A 26,824-nucleotide genomic window follows, 5' to 3' on the forward strand; every position below is an offset into this window, starting at 1 on the left:
TCCCTTGTCCTCTGTGTCACATAAAAGTGACATGGCCAGACTGCTTGGGCATGCTGGTATGTGGGAATGAATAAAAATCAACTTGCTCAGAGATTTTCCCCACCATCTTGTGCCGAGTTTTGCTACATGTGTTTCCTAGAGCAGGAACACAGGGCGGCAGCCAGCCCCTGAACCCACTGCCTGGCTCAGGACAGGCTGTCCACACAGAGGGGAAAGGAGAGCGCAAAAGAGTGGTTGGTGCTTCATGAAGCAGGAGGCTGGCAACCAGGGGGACTATGCACTGCTTTATTAGGCAGTGGTGCTGCACGCACGGCCAAGACGGTCACTATTTACATTTGGCAAAGGAAGGTGGCAAGTACCGAGCATCCATGTGGACTGGGGCCCCACTGGCCTGCCCGGCCCCCCGGCTCCTCGTTAGCCCCAGGCAGGCCCTGCTTAGCTCCCCTTGCCCTCTGCCAGGGATGGCTCCGGGCTTCCTTGGATGCAGGCATGGGTATTTCAGCTCCCTTGTGCAGCACGTGGGTAGTTTTTCCCCATCTTGTCCTGCCCCAGGCCTCTCCCAAGGCCTCAGCTTCAGTTCTTGCTTCCTGAGCTCTGCCCAGAGGTAGGCAAGGGCAGCGGGCAGCTGGCGAGCAAGGCAGCAGGCCCAGCTCAGCTCCTCATATAGGGGAATCTCCTGTAGTCGGCCTAGAAGAAAAACCGGCACACGGGAACCCCACGAGAGAAGGGGTCTGGCTGCAGCAATCCCAGACAGCGCTGGCCGTGCCCAATGAGCCGCTCGCGGGCTGCCGGTCCAGAGCCCGTCCTTGGCATCGCAGCGCTCAGCCCTGAGAATGGGCCAGCTTTGGGTACACCCGGCCTCGAGCCAGACTCGTGCAGGGTAAGGACTATAGGGTACGGATAGCCACCGGGTACAGCAAGGACATGTGCTCAGCCCCCTTGATGGGCAGCTTGCGGCTGGCGTAGTGATGAATGATCTCTGGCACGCTGTCAAACGGTGGGCTGTGCTGACCCAACACGTACTTGTTCTCTTGGGTTCGGGACAGTTTCATATGCATGAAGCCCTGGCTGCTCCTGTAAGGAAAGATCAAGGCAGGGTTAGGGGAGGCAGCTTTTCCCAGCGTCCTATCAGCTCTTACCCCACTTCTGGCCCCACCGAGCCTGGCAACCAGCCCCTACATCTCTCCGGGATGCTGCCGGCTCCCTGCCTCAGCCACAACCATGCCTGTGCTGTCCCACATCCTCCCCTTCCCCAAATCTCTAGGCCTGTCCTCCTCCCCTAACCACACATCTCTCCACCAATGCAGCCTGCTCTCCTCACGATGTGGGATGAAGCCCATGGCATGTGGGATGTAGAGGGACATGCCCACATGTGGCCATGCCATGCTGCACCAGGAGTGCTGTGGCACCTCAGGGTGCAACAAGCCCATCCAGGGACAGGGATGGTGCCCAAGGCACGGGCAGGATGTATGTGGGCAGGGGAAAGTGAGGGGCCAGCGAGTGAGTCCAAAGCACACAAGGAGGACCTGGCCCTGGCTTGTGAGATGTGAAGTCACACAGAGCTCCAGGCAGCATGCAAAGGACAGCAGTTATGCACATTGCCCATGTGCACAGAGGTTGGAGGCCGGTTCTCCAACCCCCATGCATGCTGTGGCTAAGGGGGGCCAGGCAGGGAGCAGCAGGAGGCTCTTGCTCAGGACGATGTACAGACAGAAGCTTTTGCCCCTTGCACACAGTGAAGTGCTTTTTACAGCCGCCCTGTTTCATACGGCAGACACACCAGGAGTTGTGCTTGTGCATTCCCAGCCTCACCACAAGGAAGCTGAAGGCGAGCAGGATTTCTCCTTCAGCCTCAGACCAGCCGTGCAAGGACCCCGTGCACCCCCACGCGCACACACTGCAGGCTCCATAAAAACCTGCTAAGCGTAGCAAGGCCATTTTCCGGCACAGCGCGGGCGCCGAGCCATCTGAGGCTGTGCAGGCAGATAATGCCACGAGCTCTGATTCCAAGTGACGGGCTAATGGCCCTGTTGCTATTAATTTGCGTCTCTGAGGAGAGCCACAGCCTGTCTGCAGCGTCTGGAATGCACATTACGGCAAAATATTGATGACTTAAAAGCAGACAGGACCTCATCAGCAATGCTGAGCTGTTTCCAGCTCTGTACAGTCCAGTCCCATCCCCCCAGCTGGATCTCCAGAGGAGACTGTGCCCATAACGGACAGATTGGCTGCATTAGCAGAATGGGTTTGCAATCCATTTAGGAGCTGTTCAAGCTGAGAGGTAGGGAACTGGCTGCCCCAAGGGGAGGCCAGGAGAAGTCAGGCGAGAGAGGCGCAGTTCCCTGCAAGGAGCCAGGCCAACGGACTGCTGCACTGTCAGAAAAGTGATGGCACTCACTCTGAGGAGAGCTGTCAAGTCCTCCAATCGGAGACCTGCCACATCCTGCGTCCCTCCAGATGCAGGGGAGGAGTTGCAGGGGCAGAGACGCAGAGGCCGCACTGCTCACTCAGCGAGTGCCAGCATCCTGTGAAGGTTGCCGCACTGCTCACTCAGCGAGTGCCAGCATCCTGTGAAGGTTGTGCACACGGGCATCCTGTCCATGCGCACGTGCATGTACCAGGTCACCACGAACACACACGGTTGCCTGTCGGCGCTGTGCCTTGTTGGCAGACAGACCTATCCCTTCCCTACAGCTGGCAGTGGAGAGATGCACAGGTACAGGATTAATGCCAGGTCCAGAGCAAGAGGACTGTGATACCAGTCCATGGAGAAGTGATACAGGCTGTTTTGCCCAAATCTCCCCCCGGGTTTGTGTGACTGGGAGCAGGGTCATGGCTGGGGGACACCTTCCCCAGTCCCCAAGCTGGGATCAGCACCAAGAGGAGCTCAGAGACACCAGCAAGCACTGCCTGAGGACCTGACCGACACCAGACCCCCAGGGAGATGCTCCAGAGATCACACTGCAAAACCAACAGCCCTGCTGCCAGCAGCTGGGCTTTGATGAGGACAATGCCACGGATAAGAGGATGCTGCTCCTGTGTAGCCCACAGCCTCTGCCCCAAGCAGTGGGCACACACAGGCAGAGGCAGACAGAAGGACACAATCCATGGTGTGGCCTCAGTCACTGCTATGCAGGCACGAACCAGGCAGGAATCATTTTCAGAGCATTTGAGAAAACAACAGTACAACTCTGACTAGGACCAGCCACAATGCGTGGGGCTGGCTAGCCTGCATCAGTCAGGACTGTCATGGCAGGGTTAAATCCTTCAGGCTACCTGACATGCTATGGGTACAGCTATTCCTGCTGCTCTCTTTTGTGTGTATTTTTCTTTAAAGTGCCACAAAAGGACTTTAGGTCAGTACTGGAGTTCTCCTTTCAGACCATCTCCTTGGCTGCTCCTCCTTTCTCCAAAAAATAAAAAAATAAAAAAAATAAAAGAGAGAGAGAGAAAGATATGCAGATAACCAGCTTACAGTTGCATGAAAAGGGTCCTAGGGGATTTGGCTTGAAAAGGCCCTACAGAGAAAGGCAACAGAGTAAAAAATCATGTTTTAGAGGCTGTGTACTCTCTGCAAACACAGCCAGTGGATAGGCAATGTCCAAGCAGCTGCCTGGAGCTGCTTGGATGGCCTGCAGCCTCTTCTCCGCCACCAAAAAGACAGCCTTCAGGGAGCAGGCACACAGCTGGAAGAGTACATCCCAACCTCATGTGCCATTTGAGAAGGGACAATTCTTGGCGAAGGGGATTTTGCCATTTTTGCCACAAAACTAAGGATCAGTTAAAAAAAACTGAGATAAAAACAAAAAAAATAGATGTCCGGCATGTAGGGAAGAGATGGGAGGTGTCCAACTGAGCTGGAGGTATCTAATTTCCAGGAGACAGCCCAATAGGACTCAAGGCCAGCACAGGGTGACCCAATGGGGGTGTCCTGTCAGCACCAAGAGAGACTTGCAAAACTCGCCAAAGACAGGCGACAAGCACAACAACATATAGGCAACTCTGTATCAGGAAGAGCCCCCTAAGCACACAAGCAACAGCACACCGTGATGCCCCAGAGCACAGCTGGGAACCAGCACTGTTACTCTGCAGGAGGTTCAAGGTGGTATCCACCAGGGCTGGTGCATGCAGGGACACACCGAACATGAAGGCAACTTTGGGGATCTTAGCAGAGAGGTGATGAAAACGAGAGAGGTCCAGCAACATCAGTGCTTTCAAGCTGGCCCAAGGGCAAAGGCCCATCAACAAACCTACCGCCACTTCCCAGACTCTCAAATACATGTCATGGCAAACGCCACCCACAAGGTGATGGTTGAGAGGACTTCTCGCAGCCTCAGACATGACCAGAGATTCATCACTTCTGCAACGCCTTCCTCCAAAACGCTACTTTGGAAAACAGCTGCTGAAAAACTCACTCTAGCAGGAGCAAATAATCATTCATATTTGTACAAATCAGACAAGTTAATCTTCTTACCCAAGGGCTACTGACCCCTATTTGAAATTGCCTGATTTTGAACCTTGCCCCAAAAGGCAAAGATGAATCACTGGGGAATCACCAGATATGCAAAACAGTTACAATTAGAAAAGGCCAGGAGAAAATACAATGGGCCAGTAGAAGCTGTTGCTTCAGAAGAGCTCACAACCCAGGGCAAGGAAAAATTATTGAGAAAATTAAAATGTCAGGAAAAATTCTGACCAAAAAAAAAAAAAAAAAAATCAAAGCAGGGATTTTTTTGGGAAAGATTTGTTGAGTGATCTAAAAGCAACAAGGGCAGAAGGAAGAGAGAGAATATTTTCAGCTAAATGTCTGCCCTGGTTTGGTGTTGAAGGCAGCAAAAATGTATAAAATAAGAGAGACAAAGCAATCTGATTCCCAATTATGGCATTGGGAAATAAGTGGGGAAAGCTCAAATCACCAGGGAGAAATGCAGGTAGGAAAACATAAAGTACATTAAGAAAAGCTTGGGGATATGTGGCCTGTTGTTGGAGAGAGATGACTGAAGTGCTCAATAAATACTTTTTCTCATGTGTGCCAGGAACAGAGTTGACATACTTGTACTGCAGGAGGGCAACAAGGTATTTGCTAATCCATCTTCAAGACAGGAACAGCTTTGATTTCACAGGGGGCTGCCACAAGAGTCCCAAAAAACCTGGACGAGGAGCTATGGGGAGCAGGACTCTTTCCCTGACAGGACTTGAACTATAATGCTTCAGGCAGTTTCAGTGCTCATGTTTTATAGGAATCCAGAAAACTTGGAGAGAGCACAAAAAAATACCCCCAAAAAAACAAACAGAAACCAAGCTCTGCTGGGAGGGTGGGGTTTCCCTGCTGAGAAATCAAAGCAGCGTAACCTGGTTTCTCGGAAAGAAAACCTAAAGGTAGCATCACTATGCCAGGTCCCTGGGGGAGAACACCTTGGCATCCCTGGCTTGGACTTTGTGGTGTGTAATAAGGTGACAAACTTCCCCTGCAGGCAGGGTGCTTATAAGCTCCCTTTTCCTGAAATCAGTGGTCCAATCTGCAGCCTAAGAAGGGCTAAGCCCACACTGCGGGCTTTTCCTTAGGAGCTAAACACAGTCTCTCAATTTCTCTTCCTCTCTCTCTCTCCCCCTCTTCTACCTGTCTGTTTTCATGGGCTGTGTAGGATGTCAGTACTTTTTAAACCGCTACCCTCTCTACAGTGTGGCTGAGCAACAAGCTGCAACACCTAACTGGGCTGGGAGGCACAGAGGGATAGCCTCAATTCCATAAATAATGTGATCACACAAACTTTTTTTTCCCCATGAAACTAAGCTAAAAAGGGATAACAAGAAGCCAGAGCTGGAAGCTGTAATCAGGCACATTCGAATGAGTAATAAGGCACCTCATTTTATCTGCCTGGATTACTAACACTGCCAAGGGAAAAGCCGCATGCCTTCAAATCTGCAAGTCTTTCTGAAAGACACTTTTGCCAAACATCAAACCGAACGTCAAAAAGCCCATGTTATGCAGCAAAGAAATGCAAACTTTGTATTATAGCAATTTACGAACGTCTTGCAGTTGTCTCTAAGTTACCCCATTCCCCTCGGCTCGCTGTCCAGTCCAAGGTGGCCCACAGCATGAGGAGATGAGTGCGTGCACACTTCCCAGCAGCCCACGAATGCAGGTAATCACAGGTACAAACCCATGCAGCCGTATGCGAACGGCTGAGCACGCGTGTCACTGGGCACACGTGTGTGGCTGCAGCTAATTCACATCCACACATCCCGCTGCGGGAGTGTGGCATGGCATTATCTGCACACGTGTGTCACTGGAGAGAGGTGCCAGGTATATCTAAAACAGCATCGCTCCATACCTGTTCACTGGCACAGAGCAAATGCAGATGTGAACTGCCACACAAAGTCCCAGGCTCAGCCTTCCCCACTGTCTAGCTGCCTCTGATAGCTGACGGCCAGCCTACAGGGAGCCTAAGACCAGGGATATTTCCACATTTGGCTCACCACGTGCAATACCGTTACTCTGGATGCCCTTGCACGCAAGTTGCTAGCGCTCAGGGCCACATGGCAGTGTCATTGCTCCTGCGGGTACATGATGGCACGGCCCTGGAGGTGCCAGCCACCCATGGCCCCACAGCCCCAGGCAGACTCACTCACTTCAAGGAAAGGGAAAAGTCGTTCTTGCTGGTCTCACTGTTGCGCACCAAGTAACTGGCCTCCTTACACAGCCTCAGCAGCGTCTCCGCATCTGTCCGGCTGATGGCCCCGTGGTACCAGCTGTAGGCAGGAGAAAGAGTAGAAAGCTGCTCAGGTATAACCAGTGTGGATGCCCCATGCCAGACAAGAAAAGCCCTAATGGATTATACCTGTGCCTCGTGGCAGCAGCAACACCAGCTCACTCGGCATCTCCCTTGGGACAGGAACTGTGTTCAGGCTAAGTGATATGAGTGAGAACAGGCCAGGGATGGGGGACAAGGAACAGGGGCTGCACGCAGGCCAAGCATGAGGGACACTGAGGGCACAAATGGACACCAGGACTCCAAGAAGGATGGCAGGGACAAATGGCAGCAGGCAGATACATGGTACCAGGGAAGAAAGGAAGGGCAATAACCAAGTTCATCCTGGGCTTCTTCGTGGTTTCGTGATGGGGATCCCAGAGCACGCAGAGTGGTTGGGGAGCCGTTTTGTGGCAGGACTCACCACTGGCTCTCCAGGGGCAGAGCTGGGTCAATCCTCTCCCCGAGGAATGGGGCTGGCTCCAAGCTCAGCGTCTTCGTGTTCTTGAGGCTGCTGGTCCCATGTCTGAGGGCAGCTCTGGCCTTCTCCTCTCTGCAGGGCGAAGTACGGCCGTACCCCAGCCCCTCCGGCTGGCCTGCAAGACAGACACATGTCAGAGCGCGCAGAGCAGCTTCCCTGGCAAGAACCAGGACCGACTACAGGGTGACGGGCTGGAAAGAGAATGCATCAGCCAGGATCCCAGCTTTCGAGAGCATTTTCCACAAGGAAGACCCTGTGGGAATGCTCCTGGCCACAGAAACACCCAGAGACATTTCACATCATGCTGGGTCCCCTCTCACTTCTCCATCCTCCTGGTCTAACCACAGATAGGCCAGGTTAACTTTTGAACTCTTGCTCTGTAGAGAGTCCCTGGATGCACAAGGTCGGGTCCACACCAAGCTCGGAGTTGGTGCAAACTGGAGTCTTTACAATGCCTTAACTCCTGGAAATATTTTCCGAAGAGCCTTCAAAAGCTAATCCAACCAAAGATTCAGTGGTTGTGGCATACAATTAGGTACATCTCTCAAGAGCAAACACCAGCATTGAAAGGCTCTCCAATCTTGGGAGGGAGAAGGAGGAAAGATGGAGTGCACAACTTCAGCCGGGAGCGAATGGCAGAGGCAATCAGTTTGGAAATGAGGGTCATGGTTCTACCCGCACAAGTGATCCTTTGCCAAGGAAAGAAAAAAAAAAAACAAAAAAAAAAACCACACTTCCCCTTGGGGAAGGAGACATTTCGATTCAGAGATGCCTCCCTGACACCTCCATGCGCCAGCGCCAGACCCAACTGCCAGCCTCCACACGAGCTGCTTGGAAGAAGCGCAACTGCTTGGTGCGGTGGGCCCTTTTGGCCTCCCATCTGCATTGCATATTGCCTCTGCTGCACCCAAACTTTAGCTCCGCAAGGGCGGCCAAGTCTTTTGCCGACAGCTCCTGGCAAAGCCACGGTGGGTATGAGGCTCTGCGACCAAGATTCAGGGAGCGCTTGGGGGCACAGCTGCTGGGGCAAGCACCTCCGCATGGCTGCCCCAGCCTTTCCACCACATGTGCCTGGTCTCACCAAGCTCCCCGCGGGCCTCGCGAGCCAGCCTCTGGCCCTCTTGCCTGCAGCTCGGCGGAGGTGGGGGGGCACACGAGTGGCAGGGCGTTAGCGGAGATGTGCCCTGGGGACTCGGCCGCCCACTGAATGTTATTTCCTCGCAGGATGATTTCAGCATTAATAATATTGTTTCTCTCTCCTCCAGAGAGTTCATTATTGCTCCCCTGCAACACAAGCCCCTTGCACAAATTACTTATCGATCGGGCAGCCGCGAACAGAGCTGACGCCACGCTGCTGGCAGCTAAAGGCACGGGCACCCCAAAGGCAGCCAAGCCCCAGCAGCCTCCTCTGGCCTCCCCTCACCCCTAGGATGAGCCACAGGCAACTGCTGCGTGGCCCAAACGCCTTCTCAGCCAGCACCAGCTCACCGGGAGCTGCCAGGCTGAGCTGCTTCCTTCCCATCCTCCCTTGTCCCGTCATTTGGGATGATTTTGCCAGCGCATAGCCCTCAGCCTGCCCCACGGGACCTGCTCTCTTGGGCTCAGGGCAACCAGGAGCACAAGGACTTGGGCTAGCCCAGGCTCTGCCTTTCCACCTGCTGCTGGCCCTGCACATGGACAGGGTGCGAGGTAGGGGCAAAGGCTCGCACTGCTCCCAGGCCCCACAGGCATGCACAGGCTGCCCCCAAGGCAGCAAACCCAAGCGAGGCCAAGGCCATGCTGCTGCAGGGCAGATGCAGAAAGCTAAATATTGGCCATCAAAGCAGGAGGAGAAGGACATTTCCATCTAGCAGTGTACAAGGCATCCTCTAAGGGGGCTATTTGAGGGAAATTTGGTCCGCACCCTGAGCAGACAAGCTTTGCAAATGAGGAATGCCAAAAAGGCAAGGTCTTGCAGGCACTTCTACCCAGGAGCAGGTCACCAGCCACCCCGGCCCGCCTTTGGGCTGAGAAGAGAGGAAGGGAGCCAGAAGAAAACCCATCCGAAATCCTTTGCAGCTCTGCATGGCTTAAAAACTGCAAGAAGGAGCTTGGGGATGAAGTGCCCAGCATTAAGTCTAGACCAGCAATGCCTCTGCAGCAGTCTTGCTTTTAACATGCCAGGTTCAGTCTTGCACTTAACAACAAAACTTCAGTTTCAACTTATCACCTAAAAAATTGGGACGATCATTAAAAAAAACAGACAATCAAAACACTGAAGCGTTTGCTGGCACCAGAGACTGCTTAAAGTCACCATATTAGAGGCTCAGAACAAATGCATAGTACCTGTCAGAAAGAGGCAGAGGAAGAGAACATGATGAAACAGTATATTAAAAGAAGCCCCTTGGAATAAGACGACATCCCTCAAGAAGTTCAAGTCACACCCAGACAGGGAAAGTAGAAAATAACACAAAACTCTGGCAAAATAAACTTAACATAACAAAGCAAGTCAAAAAAAAAAAAGAGAGCAAGACTTGTGTTGCTAAAACCATGAAAAATGACAAACTGATGTGTTCATCAGGAGCAAGAAGCTTGTCAGAGTGCCTGTAGGAATAAGAAATGATGAAGGAAGAGAGGAGGCTATGTAGCAAAGAAATTAAATTTTCCTGATGGAAGTTTCCGCCTGCCAAGGCTTTTCTTTTTTGGACACATTGAGGATTGATCTCAGACCACAACAGCCCTAAAAGAGCATTTGGGACGATACCACAAAGTGGCAGATCAGCCACCTCACTCTGGAGTTCCCCTACGATTCGCAATGAATACCAGCAGTCACACGCAATCTCTTGCTCAAAACCACCCAGGAGGTAGCAAAAGCCTTACTGATTTTTACAAAGCTCTGCAGGGATCTGGGTAATTACAGATAAGAAAATCAGACATCTGCACCTGGCACACTGCAGTGTCTGTCAGAAGCAGAATTAGTGACACACAGACAGACACGGTACACTGGGGTACCACCACCGTTTTGTAGTGAGAAGTCACGTCTCACAGATCCATCTGAGTTTTCTGAAAGAGCAGCAGCACGTGAACAAGGCCGATTCAACCAATACAGCATGGGTGGATTTTGACAAAAACCCTCACCTAAAGCTCTTTAAAAATCTAATCCACCATGGCATGAGAGCGTGGTCCTTAAAAAATTAATAATCGGGTAAAAGGGAAGAAACAATCACTGCCTTTTATAAGAGAGATTAACCAGCAGAGTCCAAGGGGGATTTACACAGGGTCTCTTCCGCTCAACACACACAAAAAGACTTTAAAACACAGCAAATCTGAAATGACAGAGCATGCCTGCGAGATTTAGCTGTTCAGGATAGCAAAAGCGAGAGCTAGCCACCAAGGGTTCAGAAGGATCTCCTGCAATTGAGCAGCTAGGCAATAAAATAGTAGATGAAATTTAACAGTGCTAAATGAAGTGATGCACACGGGGAAAAAAACAGCCCTAACTTCAGTGGTGGGATCTGATTTAGCTGTTACCACCCCTGTAAGAGACCTGGGTGTTCAGAGTCCCAAGAAACATCAGCTAATTGCTCAGCAGTTGTCAAAAAAATAAATAAATAAAATCACCAATCAAATGTTAGGAATTTGGGAGCAAAGAAGAGAACAAAGCAGAAGACAATAATTCTGTCACTGAATAAATCCCTGGTGCATCTTTACTACTGTGCGCAAAGAGGTATTGTATAACCGGAGGAGACACAGAAGAGACAAGGACAAATGTCTCATGTCCTGCAAAGGACAAGTGAAGAGCCCAGGAGGAGCTGGGGGAAGGCAGAGGAGGACAGACATCTGTAGAGCTCCGCATGGCACAGACACGGCAAAGGGGGTCCCGTACGGCAAGAGGCAGGGGGGCATCAAATGAAGTTATTAGGGGCCCAGTTCAAACACTAAGAGGCAATACTGGGGATCTCCACTATAGGATGTGTGGACGCCAAGCGCTTAGACGGATTCAAAAGGTATTTGGAAAAACTCACAGAAGATCAATCTGCTATGGACTTCCAAATACAAAGCCAAGCTCAGGTTCTGAGCTGCAGCTTCCTGGACACAAGGAGAATTTGTGCAGGAAGTATGAGCATATGCTTGTCCTAGTCTTATGTTCCTTCCTAGGTATCTGATGGTAGATGCTGTCAGAGACGGACTGATGAGCATGATGGACCCTGTGAGAGCCACAAGGTTATCCTTGTACCTCTTTAACATCAAGAGGAAGAGGAAGAGACAAGAAACCAAAATAGCTAGTAAAGGCATAGATGAACTCTAAGCACCTGGGCCCTGAGACGTGACCAGGGGACAGTGGGGCTGGAGAGCATTTTCACCATATGACAGGGTCAGCAAGCTCCCAGATGCCGTGGCATCCCAGGCCTGGGTTGGCAGTGGGGCCAGCAAGGCAGGGTCCCATCAGGCATCAGCTCCAGCCTCCCCAAACATCCCGCTGGTCGCGCAAGACCCACCGTTGGCGTCTTCGTAGCTCAGCTGGCCATGCTGTGGAGGGACGGAGGCACCGGCCTCGCCATCCGGGGGGCTTTCACCGCTGTCGAGTTGTCCCACCGGCGGTGGCCATGGCAGGTCTTTAATGACCTTGATTTCAACTGGATAAGAGGGTGTGGGAAAGAGAGAGAAAGAGAAAGAGAGAGAGAGAGAGAGAGAGAGAGAAAGAGAAGGGGCTTAGAAATAAATGTCAGCAACATGAGGCCTACAGAGAAGGACAGCAGTTGTGGCGAGGAAAGACCTAAGGACTAAACTCCCAGGAGCCTGAGCACATGCAGCTTGAAGCCAGCCAAGGCTCGCTGGGGTGGACAGCAAGGCATGCGGCCGAAGGGACCTGCATCGTCACAGCGGGCCATTGCGAGCAGAGCTATGCCCAGGGAAGGCCACAGGAGCAAACTGAGCTGATGGGCTCATGGTCTCCTCAGGCCTTGGAAATCATCAAGGAGGAAATATTTGGAGCTGATGGTGCTCAAACAGCTCTGCCACTTCATCCTTTCCTCAGCACCAAGCAGGAATAGGTCTGATGCAGGGTAAGTTCCCAGGGTAGAGACCCTACTCCTCCGTCAGGGCACCAGCTTTCCCAGCCAGCCTCAGCGCAGTCTCTGGGGCTGGGAGGGAGCCTGCAATCTCCCCCATCCTATGTGCAAGTCCATCCAGTAGACCTAGGCTGAAAGTCCCATCACAGTCTGTCCTGTTCATGCATTTAAATCCCCTCAGCCATCTCGTCCCAGGCAATTCCCAGTCACCCAGCTCAGTCCAAGTTCCCCTGGCACATGCCAGCAGGTTGCTCCCTGGGGATGTGCTCAGCCGGCTGGGTCCTGCTCCATAGCCAGAGGATGAGATGGGGGCACTGAGCACTGGGCCCCAAAGCACTTGCAAAGTTCCTGGGGCCAGCCAGGTCACAGGCAGACAATCCACCATCTATGATGAGAAGGCTGGAGATGAGCAGCATCAGGGAAAGGGGTGCAGACTCTGCTCGTAGTGCATTAACCTCATGCCAGTACCACACGCCCATCAGGACAGGATCTCACAGGTATAGCAAGGAGATAGAGGGTCAGCAGAGAGGTTCCAGCATCGTAAGAGAGGAGAAAAGCCCTGTGAGCAACAGCAGGACCTGCTCCAGCTCCGGGAGAAAACAGCCAGCAGGTCCTAACGTGCCCCAGGGCATGGCATCCTGCTTCATGCCACGCACAAATTCCCGTGGGATTCGGCGCAAAACTAAAGGGCCCTGGGAAGGGCCCACTTGCATCCACCCATGAGTTGGGCCAGTGAATTCATCTCCCTCACCTAGGGACATCGAGTGAGGCAGCTAATCAGCCCAAATCCACAGCACAGACATCTCAGCATAAACCCAGCGTACTGCATTTCCACATCATGGAGCCCGGCAAGCTGAATCCTCAACGCAGCATGCTGTGGACACCCGGCTTTGCACCCATCCATGCTAGGACACAGGAGTCCTAGGTGCCAACACAGGCTCACCCAGATGCCACAACAGAGTCCAACACGCACATCTCCAGCTTGCAGGGCCCAAGCCCAAAAGCTGAATCATGCCCCCAGCTACGAGCCCCAGTGCCGATGCTTCTCCACCTGCATCCCTGCACAGTGCCAGCCACTGCCAGCTCGAGCACCTCATGCATGCTGGCAGCAGTGCAGACATACTGCTGCAATTAAACTGCACCCTAGATAAAAGCGTGGCAATTAGCCAGCGCTGGCACAGGAGCCAGCACTAATGCACAGCATGGATTTCCTCATTAACAAACACAAACACAATCGATCCCGCAGCACGGATAAATAGGTCAGGGGGTTGGATGTTCTTCGGCCAAAGGCTCCCGGGGGAGCGACCAGCTCTTGCCCGTACAACGGCAGACCCGCAAAAGAAGGAATAAGCCTGAGCCCAGAGTTCAGCCTCTCCTCGGCAATTTGCGACGGGGTGAGGGGGGACTCGCACTGGAGGCTCTGAACGATTAGAGAGGGGAAGAGGCTATGAGAGTGGAGCTGGAAACAAGGGGCAGTGGACAGGCTGACAAAGCAGCTCCAGCCACCAGTCCAGCCAGGCTGGCTGGTACCCCAGTTGGGCCCCCCAGTGCTTCCAGCTAGCTCCCGTGAGCCCTGCTGAAGACAAACAGCCTCTGCAAGTGAAAGAGCGCTCCCACAATGCAGAGGCTGCCACTACTCACCCCACAAAAACAAAGGGAGCCCAAGGAAGCAGCTTCCCTCCTCTGCAAAACACTACGCAGCACTAGCGGGGAAGAGCCTGTCAAGGTGCTTAAGCCACCCTTCCCAAACCGCAGGCTGCCTCCATCCTGCTCACCTGCAAAAGCTTTAGAGATACGCTCCTTCTTCCACTCCCAGGGCTGGTCGTACTCCTCAGGCGGCCGCTCGTCATCCTCAGGCAGCCGGGACTCCCTGGGCCTGGGGCAAGCTGTGCGGTCACCATCCATATCCAGCCCTCCAGGCACAGGCTCGTAGGGAGTGTCATAGAGGTGCAGCGGCCGGGCTGGAGCTTCCCTGAGGCCCTTCTGGCGGATCTCTAGCAGAAGACAAAAGAGAAGACCATCAGCTTTTTGCCCAATACAGCCTGGCCACAGTCCCCAAAGCCAGGTGAAAGCGCCTGCCTTTAGCCAAGGGCGACATGGGGGCAGGGCACATCAGCAAAGAACAGACCCCAAACCTCCAGCAAGCACCTGCCAGAAGCAGCGGAGCTGGTTGGGAGCAAAGAGCAGCAATATTTCCTTCTGTGGGAGCCAGCATGCTATCAGCAAGCACCAAATGACGGCTCCCCACCTGCCTTGGCCCGATCTGGGCTCAGGACTGACAGCGCAAAGGAATCCCCCGACTGTTCTGCAGAGAGGAGATGCTGAGATGCCAGAGACACCATGGTGGGGGAAAATACCACCATTATGGGAACGCGGATCTATCTCCAAACGCCCAGGTGTTGCCAGATGGAAGTACCACAGGAAAAGGTGGTCAGGACACTTGGGTTCACCCTGCAGTTCTGCCCAGGCTGTAGAGCAGGCTCCAAGTTCATCGGAGGAACAACATTAGGAAATAGCACACCTTGGAGGACTTTATCAGAGGACACAAAGGGAGCTAAGCCGTGGCACCGTGCTGGGCACAGCCCCTGGCAGGCCTCTTGGATGGACACTGACACCGGATGCCCTGCAGCCCTTCCCTGACAGCCCTAAGCAAAGTGGGCATGTCTCTTGGGAGCCAAACTCATCTGTTGGGCAGAGAAGCACAGAGCCAGCCTTGCTGCCCTCCCACAGCACCAAGATCCCTTCCTTCCCTGCGGCACAACATCCCCAGTCTGAGGTAGTCCTGCAAAGCAGGTCCACGGGGGACAGAGCATCCCAGCTACAGGGTCCACATGAGCAACAAGGACGGTCCCCGAACATCCAGCACAGCTAGTCTGGAAAAAAGGAAGTCTGAATAAAATGCCCTTCCCTCAAGTTAAACAGGAACACAAGCAGCCTCTTTGCTACTTGCTGATTTTTCCAAAAAAGCAACGGTCTCCCCCAGAAGCTGTTTCAGCTTTCCAAAACCATTTGTTCCAGGAAAACCACAAGATTGCAAAGCAGAGCCAGAGCCTGGAGTGTGCAAGCTGGCATAACAGCCCTGCGCGTGCTGCAGCAGGGAGAGCAGTGCCTTTGGGAGCACACGCTCTCACCTCTCCTGCTTGCAAGCCGTAAACAAGACCACTGGGGACCCCGCTGCTGCGGCAGACAACGGCACGTTCAGGACCAGCCATAACCGAATTAAATAGCTCCCACATCCGTCTTGTATTATGCAAGACGTATCAAATGTCAGTACTGAAAGGCAGGTCGCTTGTGGCTCAGCCTTGCCGGGCCATCCCACTGCCCCCAGGGTGAGTCGGAAAGCAGGCACCGTGATCGCAGAGGCAGCGCCACAGCACAGAGCTGAGCTAAGGACAACCGGCAGAAATACAGAGGTGCCTTTACTGCTCGGTTACCCTTCAAAAGCACTCTGGCTATGACAAGCTCTTCACACATGGGTCATGCCGAGAAAATCTGTCTCCTAAGTGGCTGCGCCCCACTGGAGCGATCCCCCAAGTTTGCCAGCCAGCTCTCAGGAGCTTTGTCTTGGGGACTTGGCACCAACTTATGTCATAGGCTAGGAGGAAGACAGTGCACTGGCCACCAAATTCACAGAGCAGTGGTGATTAGAGACACTAAGAGTGCATTGGCCTTTGCAGAAAGCTTTTAATCTTACCAGCCATCATCTTCTGGGCTTCGTACGGCTCCATATATCCATCATTCTCCGTCACCTTCTCGAGTCCTGTCTGGCTACCAGCCACTTGTGTAGCATCAAAGGGATCTGCATAGTCCTCCAGGACAGCCAGCTGGAAGAAGAGCAGGATAGGAGAAGGGTAAAGGTACTCCTTGCCTTCTCTGGGGCATTAAGGGCCACATGAAGTCCCCCCGAAACATCATCATCTCACCACGAGCAATGCTGGGAGCAGTCAGAAGTGGCAGCAAGGACCCCCTGAGGCCAGCAGGGGGTGAACGCTTCTGATATTGCTGCTGTTACAGACCCCTCACAGCAATGCAGACCCTTCCCTGTGCGGTCCTGCAGCCCAGGAGCAAAAGGAACATGGCCCACCAGCACGAGCCCAGCATCACGCCTAGAGCGCAAAGGCACCCGCAGCAAAGCAAACCAGCACTGAGGGCCTGGGAAACCACAGGCTGCTGCTTTCCCTTTTGTGTCCTTTTTTTAAGCAAAGCACCTAGTGGGCTTCGCCGCGCTGCCCGTATCAGAGCAGCTCCGCAGAGCAGGTGCTGGGAGCCGGCCACTTTCCAAGCCGGCTGCGCTGCCAGGCATCAGCACGAGGCTCGCAGCAGTGGAAACGCTCCAGCCTTTGTCCCGAAACCTGGGCCAGAGCCAAACAGAGCAGAAGGCAGCCTGGCCTCCTCCGTTAGCATCAGCTCGGCGCCGGCAGAGCTGCCAGCGCCTGCACAGACGCCCAGGCAGGGGCCCTGCTGCGGCACGGGGCCGCTGCAGCCGCCATCCCCCCCAACACCACACGCAGATGCTCTCCGACAGCCTCACCAAAGGCATCACAGTCAGATTTTTCGCATCCAAGGCGGAAAAGGGGCACGTGTGGCAGCCCCATAAGGCCAACATGGCCCTGCATGGTTACAGGCACCCAGGCTCCCGGCAAAGAGGTGTCAGCTGGCACAACTGGTTATTTTCCAGGTCTCCTGCAGGCTTGTCAACACAGTTGGAAGAAGTTTCTTAACAAAATGGCTACAAACAGCCCAGCAGTTCTCCTCCGCTCCCTCCCAGGTCCCTGCAGGACCCCCACAAGCATCCCAAGTAACAAGATGGGAAATTCCTCCACGTGACCAGGAGTCCAAAGGCCACGGGCCTGGGAGCATCTGAGGCGCGACACTGCAAGGAGGGAAGAAAAGAGCCCAAAGTTTGCCCTTACAGAGAGCCGATGCCACAATAAGATATGAAGCAAGACAACATGTCATGGAGCTCGGTCCTCCCCGGCCTCCGGAGCCATGCTCCTGCTCCTCAGCATCTCGGCAGCCTCCAGCATGCAGTGGCAGCAGCTCCTGGCAAGCCTGGAGACGCACATCCTGCATCCCCCCAAAAACCGATGGCCTAAAACATGGGCTGAGAGCATCCAAACACCTTAGCTTACTGGTGCTGGGCTACAAACCCGCAATGCCAGAGCCCCGGGCTGTGCAGCCAGATGGGTTTTGCCACCACAACGCTGGCTGCGTCGAGCTCCCACAGCCAGGGCCAGCTGCCCAAGCACAGCACACGGTCGTCTAAAGCCGCTCCGTCCTCCCCGCCACACTGTTGTCGCACCCGTGCCACACCAGGCGGCTGCAGAGGCCTGGGCTACTCACAGATTAATCTTGGCCTCGCATACGGGCTTAAAACAAACCCTCTTCCTCCTTCTGCTGCGAAACAGCCCGACAATAGCCCCGAGCAGCAAAACACAGCAGGAAAAGTGAACCGGAACTGGAGCTGTAAACACCTCGCCAGGGCCCTGAGCCTTTGCATCTCCCTGAGCCCCCGGAGGAATGCGACTTCTCGGGCCCCGGCTCACTCCAGGAGGGCTTGGCGACTCCCCTGCCAACGCCCCGGCGGCAGGACGAGCTGCCAGTGGGCTGCGCATGCTCCCCGGCCCCGACCAGGCGCGGGAAAAGTAGCCCAGGCACCGCTCGCCACCAGCCAGCCACGCGCCGCGGCCCTCGCAGCAGCGGAGCCTGGAGCGGTGGGCGGGCGCCATGGCGGGGAGCCGGGGCAGCTTGCCAAGCCCATCCCCTCCGTACCGGAGGCGCGAGGGGCTGTGCAAGCCACAGCCAGCCACAGGGCTTGCAGCTGCCCCGGCCGAGCGTGGCTGGGGTGGGGGGGTGCAAAGCCCAGAGCAAGCAAATGCCGGTGCGGGCTGGAAGCCAGCGCAAGGAGACATGGCAGCTAGGATTAACGGCCTTCTCCAGATGAGAAGGAAAGAGCAAAACCTCCTGCTGGCCCTGCAGGCAGGGCCTGGTGCCAGTGAGCTGGGACAGGGCTCCAGGAACAGCCAGCGCCTGGCTTGCAGCGGGAGACAGGAAATCTGCTATTACTGCTCTCTCCTCCATCATCCGAGGGAGACGTGGCCAGCCCTGCCTTGCCAAGCTCAGCGATTCCCTGAGCACCAGGCTCCCAGCAGGGCACTGAGCATCCCAAAGGCAATGCTATACCCAGGGGACTGCAGCACTTTGCTCATCATCACTGGAGCATAAGCGCTCCAGGAAAGTCAGAATTGCTCTTTACTTTTCAAGCTGTTCAATTGCTGGATTTGCCTGCCCCCGCCCCGCAGCAAGATTTAGTAGAGGGCGTTGTGTTTGCACAAAACCAAAACGTGCGCTGTCTCTGCTGCTAAAATCCCAGTTAGATCTAACGCCCACGTGGCAGGAAGATGAGCGACAGCAATTGCAAATTCACTGTGGGAAGCCCCTCCAGAAAGCTGTTCTCTAAACACTCCTTTTCTCTCTAAAGCAAAGAGGGACTCGAACCATGATAGCCGAATGCCTTCCATCCACCGCCTGCGAGACACCGAGGCAACACCCTGGTGCCCGCAGCTCTAAAGTGCCAGGAGATCGCACAGGTTGCGCCCGCATTTTGCAAAGTTGGTTCCCAGCAAAGAGCCTTTGACGCTGCTGCGATGTGACCTGCAGAGAAGCGCAGCCCGGAAACAGTGACAGCTCGTTCGCACAAGCATTAGTGTAAAGGGATGCACAAAGAGGCGGGCACATGTATCGACACACACAAATGCACGGGCCCCACTCAACACACAACGCGGGTGGACATGCAACACAGCACCAATCTACGCCAGTGGCGGGTGCACGCGGCCCTTCCCCGCCGGGACTGGCAGTGGTGCGGCGCATTCTCCCACCCAGCCCTCGGGACCACACCCCAGGCATTACACTGGCCACACCAACACGGAGTAACTGAACGCCTGCGACTGCCAACAGGTTTTGTGCAGTCCAAGGCACCGTGCCCAACACTCCTTTTCAGAAATGCTCTTTGCAAAGAGCTCTGATGTCTCCAAGTTTGCTGCAGGGCTGTGAAATGCGGCAGGATGAGCCTCCTGGGGTCAGAAAGGGGTTGTCTGCTCATTCTTCCTACCCAGAGCCAAACCTGCCTGCACTGAAATCTGCCACAAACCCCATTTCCTAGATGCATTTTGCTAGATATATTTACACCTGGCTTGCTGCTGGCGCCTGTCCTGTACTCTCCCTCTCTCACCCCGTAAACACCGAGCAACTCCAGACAAGACAGGGCACTAGCACAACAGCTTTGCAGCCATGAAACTACACACGTGGCACTCGCTCCTTCTAACCGGTGGAAAGCTCCCCAGCCTTGGCAGTCCCGCAAAAGCCAAGAGTCACCCTATCTCCCAAAAGCAGCAGTCTAAAATCCCAGCTAACCCACCCGCAGAACGGAGCTGCTGGATCATCCCCCTACCCCTGCCATCAACTTCTTTGGGAGTGCCAGCAAAAACACTTTAAATAACTTTTTCCCCAGTACCTCCTAGGTCCAGTTTCGTAAGGAGGGAGGGATATACAAGCCCCAGCGAGCCTGCAGAGAGCAGCACCCGCTCAGGTGCTTCTGGTACCAGGTCTAGAAAGCAGAGCAAAGGTGGGGAATCCCAATAGATCTCCGCTGTGAACCTGTTAAGTGACCTAAAACCAGATATTTTGCTTCCAGGGGCTGCAGAGGAACTCAGCAACGATTAGATGGACTCTATGCAAGTAAGACACAGTTTATTAGGTTTAGCTCAGAACTAGAGCTAACGTCTCCGATCACGTACCCGAGCATCCATGTTCCCTGGGTTTGGTGCAGTTTTGCCACATTGGCTTTACTCCTCCAATACCTCAGGGACATGAAATAAAGCAAGCGAGGATGAAAGGAGGCATTGCCTCGCTCCCCGCTTGCCTGTGCAGGCAATGAGGCTGGGCTCTTAGAGGACAAACAGCAGGGATCACGCAATTACCAATTGCATCCTAATGCATTTGCACATGGGGGCTCGAATTAAGGTTGCCCGGGCAACTGCGAATCTGGCATTTCCTAATCCGCACACTGGACTTCGCGAGCCACGCAGGGCTCCTCGCTGCAGCCACTTTGCCCGCAGTCACTCAGGCAGGCACAAAGCACAGGAGGGGGACACGGAGCCAGAGCCACAGTGACCCCCAGTGCCGCAGACGCGACAGCTCCCAGGGGCGTCACGCTTCATCCCGGTACAGTCACAGGCCAAAGACTAGGACGCTTTGCTCACCTACCACATCGCAGAAGGAGCCACTCGCTGCTCGGGCGATCCCTGCATGCCACACTGCTCAGACACCCTGGCTACTGAGGCACTGCCAGCAACGGGGGACAGCATTTTCCATCCTCTCCTCCAACAGCAGAGACAGAAAAGCTCTAGTTAATGGCTATGTTCAGCCCTGGCACTGGCACACAAGACTTGAGCATCTTTTGTGGCAGGAGTCAGAAGGAGCAGGGAGCTGGCAGTCCTGCTCTCCACACAGCTCCCCCAGAGTCAGGCTGGTCTGCTAAACTCACACTAGCTCCCTCTCAAACGCACCAAAGGCTTATTTGCTAGATTTGAAACAATTCAAGTGAAAAGGGTGTGCCTGAAGCACAAAGCCAAGGTCCCGGGACAGCTCTCTGTGCAGATTAGTCAGGCCTTCATGGCACCTGGACACCTCTGGTACATCCTCCTCAGGCACCCGAGGATTTTTCAGGCATTTATCTACCACGTCAATGCACGCTCAGGTCCCTAATGCAGTACTAAGGCTTGTCTTCCTCAATTATTTATGCTCCCTGTAAGGAGAAAAAAAAAAAAGAAAAAAAAACACAAGCAAAATTAAGGTGAGAAAGAGAAGCGTTAAATACGCATTGCACAGAACAGAAACCCCTTGACAAAGGCGGGCGTTCAAAACCCGACACGCACAGTCAGCGCTCCGCCTCGCACTCACAAATTGGGCTTGCACAAATAGCACGGGCAGTATTTTGATGATTTCCGTGGACAGCGAGCCAGGGAAGAGCAGGGGCAGAATGCAGGAGCTGCCACTGGCTGTGCCAACGCTGATCCTCCGAAGCAAGGTACACGAGAGCACATGCACACGCAGGTTGTGCGCACAGGCGTACAACTTGAAATACAGCCACAGCCAGAGCACGTACCGAGCTTGCCGAAAATCTGAGGCTGCAGAAAGCTGGCACTGCTGACAGGCCAGTAAAACGGTTTTTACACTGTACGCCAGGGAACAAGACAGATGGCAGCTATCCAAGAGAGAGTTCATGGCTGGGACAGAGAAATCCCAGGTCAGAGTTAAGGCTGTTTGCACCATCTTACCTACAAATGTCCAAGCTGCTATCAGTTTTTGCTGTAACAAGACACTGCTTTATAGAAAGGTCTATTGCTATCCAGAGGACATCTGGAGAGATTCTTCACTTCATAAACAACCAATGTTTCTTGCCCTGGAGATAAAGTAGCTGTAGTATCTCCCCAGATCGCGGGTGCAATGCTCTGTTTCACATTCAAACCACTCTGAGTTATAACTGAACTTGGTTTGCTCTCTCCTGGGGTGTAAAAAGTTCCCAAGTTTTACCTTTGCCAAAAAGCAAGTTTCGCTGGCATAATTACACTGCCACCTCCGGGCTTTCTAAGAAAAGAGACTCCGCCAGGTTGGGCTGCTGGGATGCTCCGTGTCCCTACGCACAAAGTGTCATCACAGAGTGAAGGCCCCCCCTCCCCAAGGACACACACCCGAAGACAGGCACAAGGCTGTCATCTTGCAACTCATTGCTTTTGGCAGAGGTCAAAGCAAAACCTAAAAGCGAAGCAGGTGCTGGTTTTCCAAGCGGGGAGCTGATTCCCTGCCTGGAGGGTTCCTCAGGGGTAAGGCCAAGCCAGGACGTGCAGTCGGCAGCTAGAGCCAAGGTGCACACTACGGGATGACTGCACCCTAGGGTGCAAGGCACTGGAAGAGGGTAGCCCGGTGCGGACAGCACGACATCTTGCAGGATGACTCAGTTCGGGGAGGCTCCTGCAGGAAAGACACACGCCCAAGAGCTTCCTGGCCGACTGTTCCCACACCCTGCAGCACTGATCCTGTGCGCGCCAAGCAAAAACCTCATGCCGGAGGACCCCAGACCTTAGGCCTGGCCCTAACCACAGTGCCACTGAGTGCTGACAAGCTGTGGGTAACAGGCAGCACTCGGGAAACAGCACACAGAGCTGCACACCCCTGTGCCACGATCCCTTGTCCCCATCGCCTCTGGCACGCAACAGCTCACACAGATTCCATGGTGGCCGAGGAAGAGACAGGTGTCACTGAACAGGACAGGCTCCAAGTGCTCTGCCAAGGGCCTGAGCGCCCATTTGTGTGGTGGGTCCACCCAGTGGCACAAGCCAGCAGGCCGCAATAGCCACCCACTGTATCCTTGCTGCAGGCAAAGCCACATAGAGAGGCAACAGCCCCAAGAAACAACCCCATTCCCAAGCACACCAGGCCCTGGGCCCAGGCACCTACATGTCCCCACACTCTCTTGCACAGGGACGTCCCTCCCCAAAAAGAGGCAGATTCTCCCTCCACTGCATCGAGGGGTGTCCTGGTGACATGGCTCCCCACTCCTAATCCAAAACATTGCCCAGAAGACAACATCTCAAAGGTACCTGCCTCGCTCAAGTGAGTCGTGCAGGGCCAGTCCATCATCCCCTGCTGCAGGCAAAGGATTGCCTAGAGCAAGCAGAGGGAGAAGGAGCTGCATTGTCTACTCTATGCCCATGCCTTCAGCTTTACAACGGAGCGGGAGCTACTGCAGAGCTGGTCCTAAAGCGCAGGGGCAAGCGCTGCCCATCCCCACAAGATGCTGCAAATCCCACATAACACAGAAAGCTGTGACGATTCACCCGACAATGGCAAGTTGCCTCCTTCACCTGCCCTCAGCCAGGAACAGCGCTGGCTGCTCCTGCACTCACCAGAAAACACACACTCAAACACAGCCAGCGGGGCTCCTGGCCATGCTGGCCGGCATCCCCATGCGTGTCCTAACCTCCAGCACCAGGCTCAGACTGTTCTCCACATCACAGCCATCTCCAGCATGGGGATTTCCTGGCCTTCCTGGGAGAAAGGATCCTGCAGTTCCTGCTAGCCACCTTCTCTCTCGTTTCCGTCTCACTGCAAGGGCAACTGGCTCAACCATCTCTTCTCCCCAGTACCTGTACACGAATGAAACGACTGTCAGCCGCATGCATGTGGCTCAAGCAGGAAGGATGCCATTGCCAAGATGTTTATGCCCCGTCCTGAATTCTCCAGGAAGGGCAGCACAGCCAGAGCAGGCATGGAGCTTCCAGGGCACGTGCTCCCCATCCTCAGGGTGTAGTGCCTGTAACACAGACCACATTGCCCTGGCCAAACCACACAACCAGGATCCTGCAGCTGGAATTGTGGCTGCTCCTTCCACCCCTGCCCATCCTTGTCCTCCCTGCTTGGAAGGGCTGCAAAGTTTATTAGCATGTTCTTCACTGTCAGGTCTTTAATGAAGATGTTAAATGAGCCCCAGCAGCATTGACCCAGGTCAGCACCATGCAATCTGCCTCAGAAGCTGTTGTTAGTCCTGCCCCATGCCCATACCTAGCAGGTAAGGTATCTCGCTTCAATTTCTGCTTCACAGCCCTAGGAAATGCCACACTAGTGTCTCTCAGTCATAAGCAAAAAGTCTCTCTGCTCCAGCACAGCTTTGCCTGTACCTAGAATTAAATTTCTCCCTTCCTCTTCAGCATCATCACAACTCAAGGTCCATAGCCATGACCTTGATGGAGTCCCAGTCCCTGCAGCAAGTAGAAAGCAGAGCTAGGAACAGTGCCCAGCACCTCTTCATGAGAGTGGGTGCACTGAAGCCCCCGGCAGTGCAACCCACAGTAACCCCCCAACTCAATTTGAAGGATTCAGCAGAGGCTCCATCCATGCCCCAGTTTGCTTCCCCTGCTCCAGGACACCTTGACAGTGCCACCAAGAGCACACACCAGGGGTGTAAGCAACCATCTAGCAGGCTGCCCTCCATCTTCCTGGGAGCTGAGGAGCCCAGATTGAGCTCCAGACAAAGCATGGCCTCTGATGAGGAAGGGGCAGCCCCAACAAACCACCTCCCAAGCACCCAGGGATGCTCAGGGCTGCATCCTCACCAGAGGAGTCTGCGTGGGCTCTGACAGTCCTCCCAGGTCCTGCCCTGCTGGGCCACGTCCAGCCAAGCACTGGTCTCAAGGCCACCAGAAAGGACGACCAGCCCTCACAGCAACTGGGGAACCCTCCCCACTGCTGAGCCCAACTAGGGGACAGCAGATGCGTGGCAGAAAGGATGTCCAAGCCAGATGGAAAAGCTCCATGTGATCGATACTCCTAGGCACCTCCAGAGAAATAGTTTTAATAGGCAGCTGCATGCACCGTCACATATTCCCACCCTATCTCTGGCTTTGCCAACCAGCCTCTGGAGTTCTGCCTTTGTCCGTCAGATACCAGAGTCCTCAAGAATCAGAAACCTCCTCCCCACAGAGGCACGTAGAAGATCAGGAGATAATCTAATTACTGTCTGCCTCAGTTAAGACGAAGGGCCTTCTTCGGCCTCATGCTATTAGCTGTGCTTCTGCAGATGCCTCACAGCTTTTGGCTCTTCTCTAAACTTTCCAACGTCTCCCCAATCCTCTGACACTCGGAAAGCAAGAGCCAGGCCTTGCTGCAGCAAGGAGTACCTGGCAGAGTTCCCCATTTCCCACAGCTCCTGTTCAGCCCTTTGCATACCACAGCCCAAGTCCCTCCTACAGTTATAGTCCTGGTTCCTCTGATCTGACAGTGCGTATTCCCATGTCGTCAGAGGAAAATCATTTAAATGCCCTGGGCCTGCCATAGTGAACCATATCCCTGCAACAGTACCTTTACTCCCTCCTTATCCTGTGTTGCCAGCTGACTTCCCTTAGCAGCCAGGGTATATTTAGTTTTGAGGATCTTGGATGAAGAGGAGGTCTCTGCTGTGCCCCTCTGGAAACCTCACAATGGCCTCAATGGCGATTATTCATTAATAGCAACTTTCAAAGATCCATCAGCTGCAAGTATTTAATCTGTTTAAAATACTCCCAAGTGGATTTTGCCCAGCACTTGTTTAATCAGGATGTCAGGCCATGCCAAGACCAAGTATATTATTATTATATCAACAGCTCCCTCCATCAACCGGATCCGTGATCTTGTCAAGTTCACTTGACAAGCCCCGTCTTGCACGTTGCAGTGCTGACAGGCACTAATTACCCCTCCTGCCTTTCTTTGCACAGTCCCCCTATCAGCTTCTCCACGATGAGGCCCAGGACTGGCGGCTGCAGCCTCAACGCGTTTATCCCCCAGCTTCTTTCCGAGCTCCTCACGCCAGCCAGAGCCTGTTCGGAGCCTCTCCCCTGCTGCTGCCCCTCACCTTGCCGGGGACTTTTCTCTCCTCCCGCGCGCCGTGAGCTTTTCAGCGTGGCAGCGGCCCCGCTCGCGAAGCCGACTGGCAGAGCAGGAGGGAGCAGGCAGGCACTGGTGACACTAAGCTCAACTCTTACCCCCCGAGAAGGCAGCTCAAAGGCGGCAGACAAAAGAGGCGCAGGCACTTCCTGACAAAGCAGCGCGGCAGCTTGGAGAGGCCCATCCGCCGGCGCCTGCCTGCACCGCAGCTGGCACAGGCTAGCCAGGCCCTGGCAAACAAGCTGAGGGGAAGATCCACGCTGCCTTTCCTGTGACCGCACGCAGGCGGGAAGGAGGCCTGGGGGTACCCAGCCTGAACACAGGAAGCTACCGGAGACGGTCCTGTGCTGCGTGGTGGAGCCTTCCTGGGCTGCAAGCACACAACGCAGGCTGCCGGTCTTCACCTCTGCACAGCACTAAGCACTCGCCTGGAAAGAAATCGCCACGGAGCAAAGACAGGAAGGGGGGGTCGGCCAGGAGACGGCACACCGAGGCTGGCAGGCCCCACGCTCTCACATCCGAGCAGGCACGTTTCCTGTTGGGGATTATACCTGTCTCCCGTGAGGAGTTGGAGGAGACAGATAGAGCCGCCTCCGCAGCGCCCGCAGAGCTGCTGTTGACATCTGACTGGCATGTTATTGCTGCCAGGACGAGGGACGGAAAGCAAGAGACCTCTCAGAGCCCAGCTGCTACGCAGAGGCATTTCGGGAGCTATTCCGTCACCGGTACAGCTCCCAAAAGTGCACCCCTTGCCCCGGCAAGCCCTTGGCCGCAAAGGCCCCGCTCAGCGCAAGGTTCAACCTCCCCCCCCAACCAGGCCGCGGGGGACCTCAGCCCTGCTGCTCGCGGCAAGCACGGGAGAGAGCAGGGCGCAGGCTGTGGGACCAGGAGCACCCCAAGTTGTGGTGCTGGAGCACCCTCCCCCAGTTGTGAGCCTGGAGGATCCCCAGTTTGGGGGCAAGAACACCCTAAGTTGTGGGGCTGAATGCCCCCCCGGTTGTGGGGCAGGAGCACCCCCAGTTGTGGGGCTGGGGGGCCCCGGGGAGGCTGTCGCAGACCCG

At 54.6% G+C, this 26,824-nt stretch overlaps 1 protein-coding gene across 3 annotated transcripts; it reads right to left on the minus strand.

Annotated features, from left to right (window-relative positions):
* Nucleotides 1-148: 148 nt before the first annotated feature.
* On the minus strand, nucleotides 149-26,391 carry SHF (Src homology 2 domain containing F). 3 transcript variants are annotated; one of them, XM_026068278.1, is made up of 7 exons: nucleotides 26,315-26,391; nucleotides 15,979-16,108; nucleotides 14,060-14,278; nucleotides 11,712-11,849; nucleotides 7,177-7,348; nucleotides 6,634-6,753; nucleotides 149-1,074 (listed from the first exon to the last, which is right to left on the minus strand). In XM_026068278.1, the coding sequence occupies exons 1-7, from the start codon at nucleotides 26,384-26,386 to the stop codon at nucleotides 888-890; spliced, it is 1,038 nt and encodes a 345-aa protein (XP_025924063.1). In that variant the 5' UTR covers nucleotides 26,387-26,391; the 3' UTR covers nucleotides 149-887. The 3 variants fall into 3 exon arrangements, with proteins under 3 accessions (XP_025924063.1, XP_025924064.1, XP_025924065.1); XM_026068280.1 differs by lacking the exon at nucleotides 26,315-26,391 and adding an exon at nucleotides 23,326-23,357 and having other exon boundaries at nucleotides 154-1,074; XM_026068279.1 differs by lacking the exon at nucleotides 11,712-11,849.
* Between the last annotated feature and the right edge of the window lie 433 nt (nucleotides 26,392-26,824).

This window comes from Apteryx rowi, unplaced genomic scaffold (genome assembly GCF_003343035.1).
Source record: "Apteryx rowi isolate R43461 unplaced genomic scaffold, aptRow1 scaffold_27, whole genome shotgun sequence".
Taxonomy (NCBI): domain Eukaryota; kingdom Metazoa; phylum Chordata; class Aves; order Apterygiformes; family Apterygidae; genus Apteryx; species Apteryx rowi.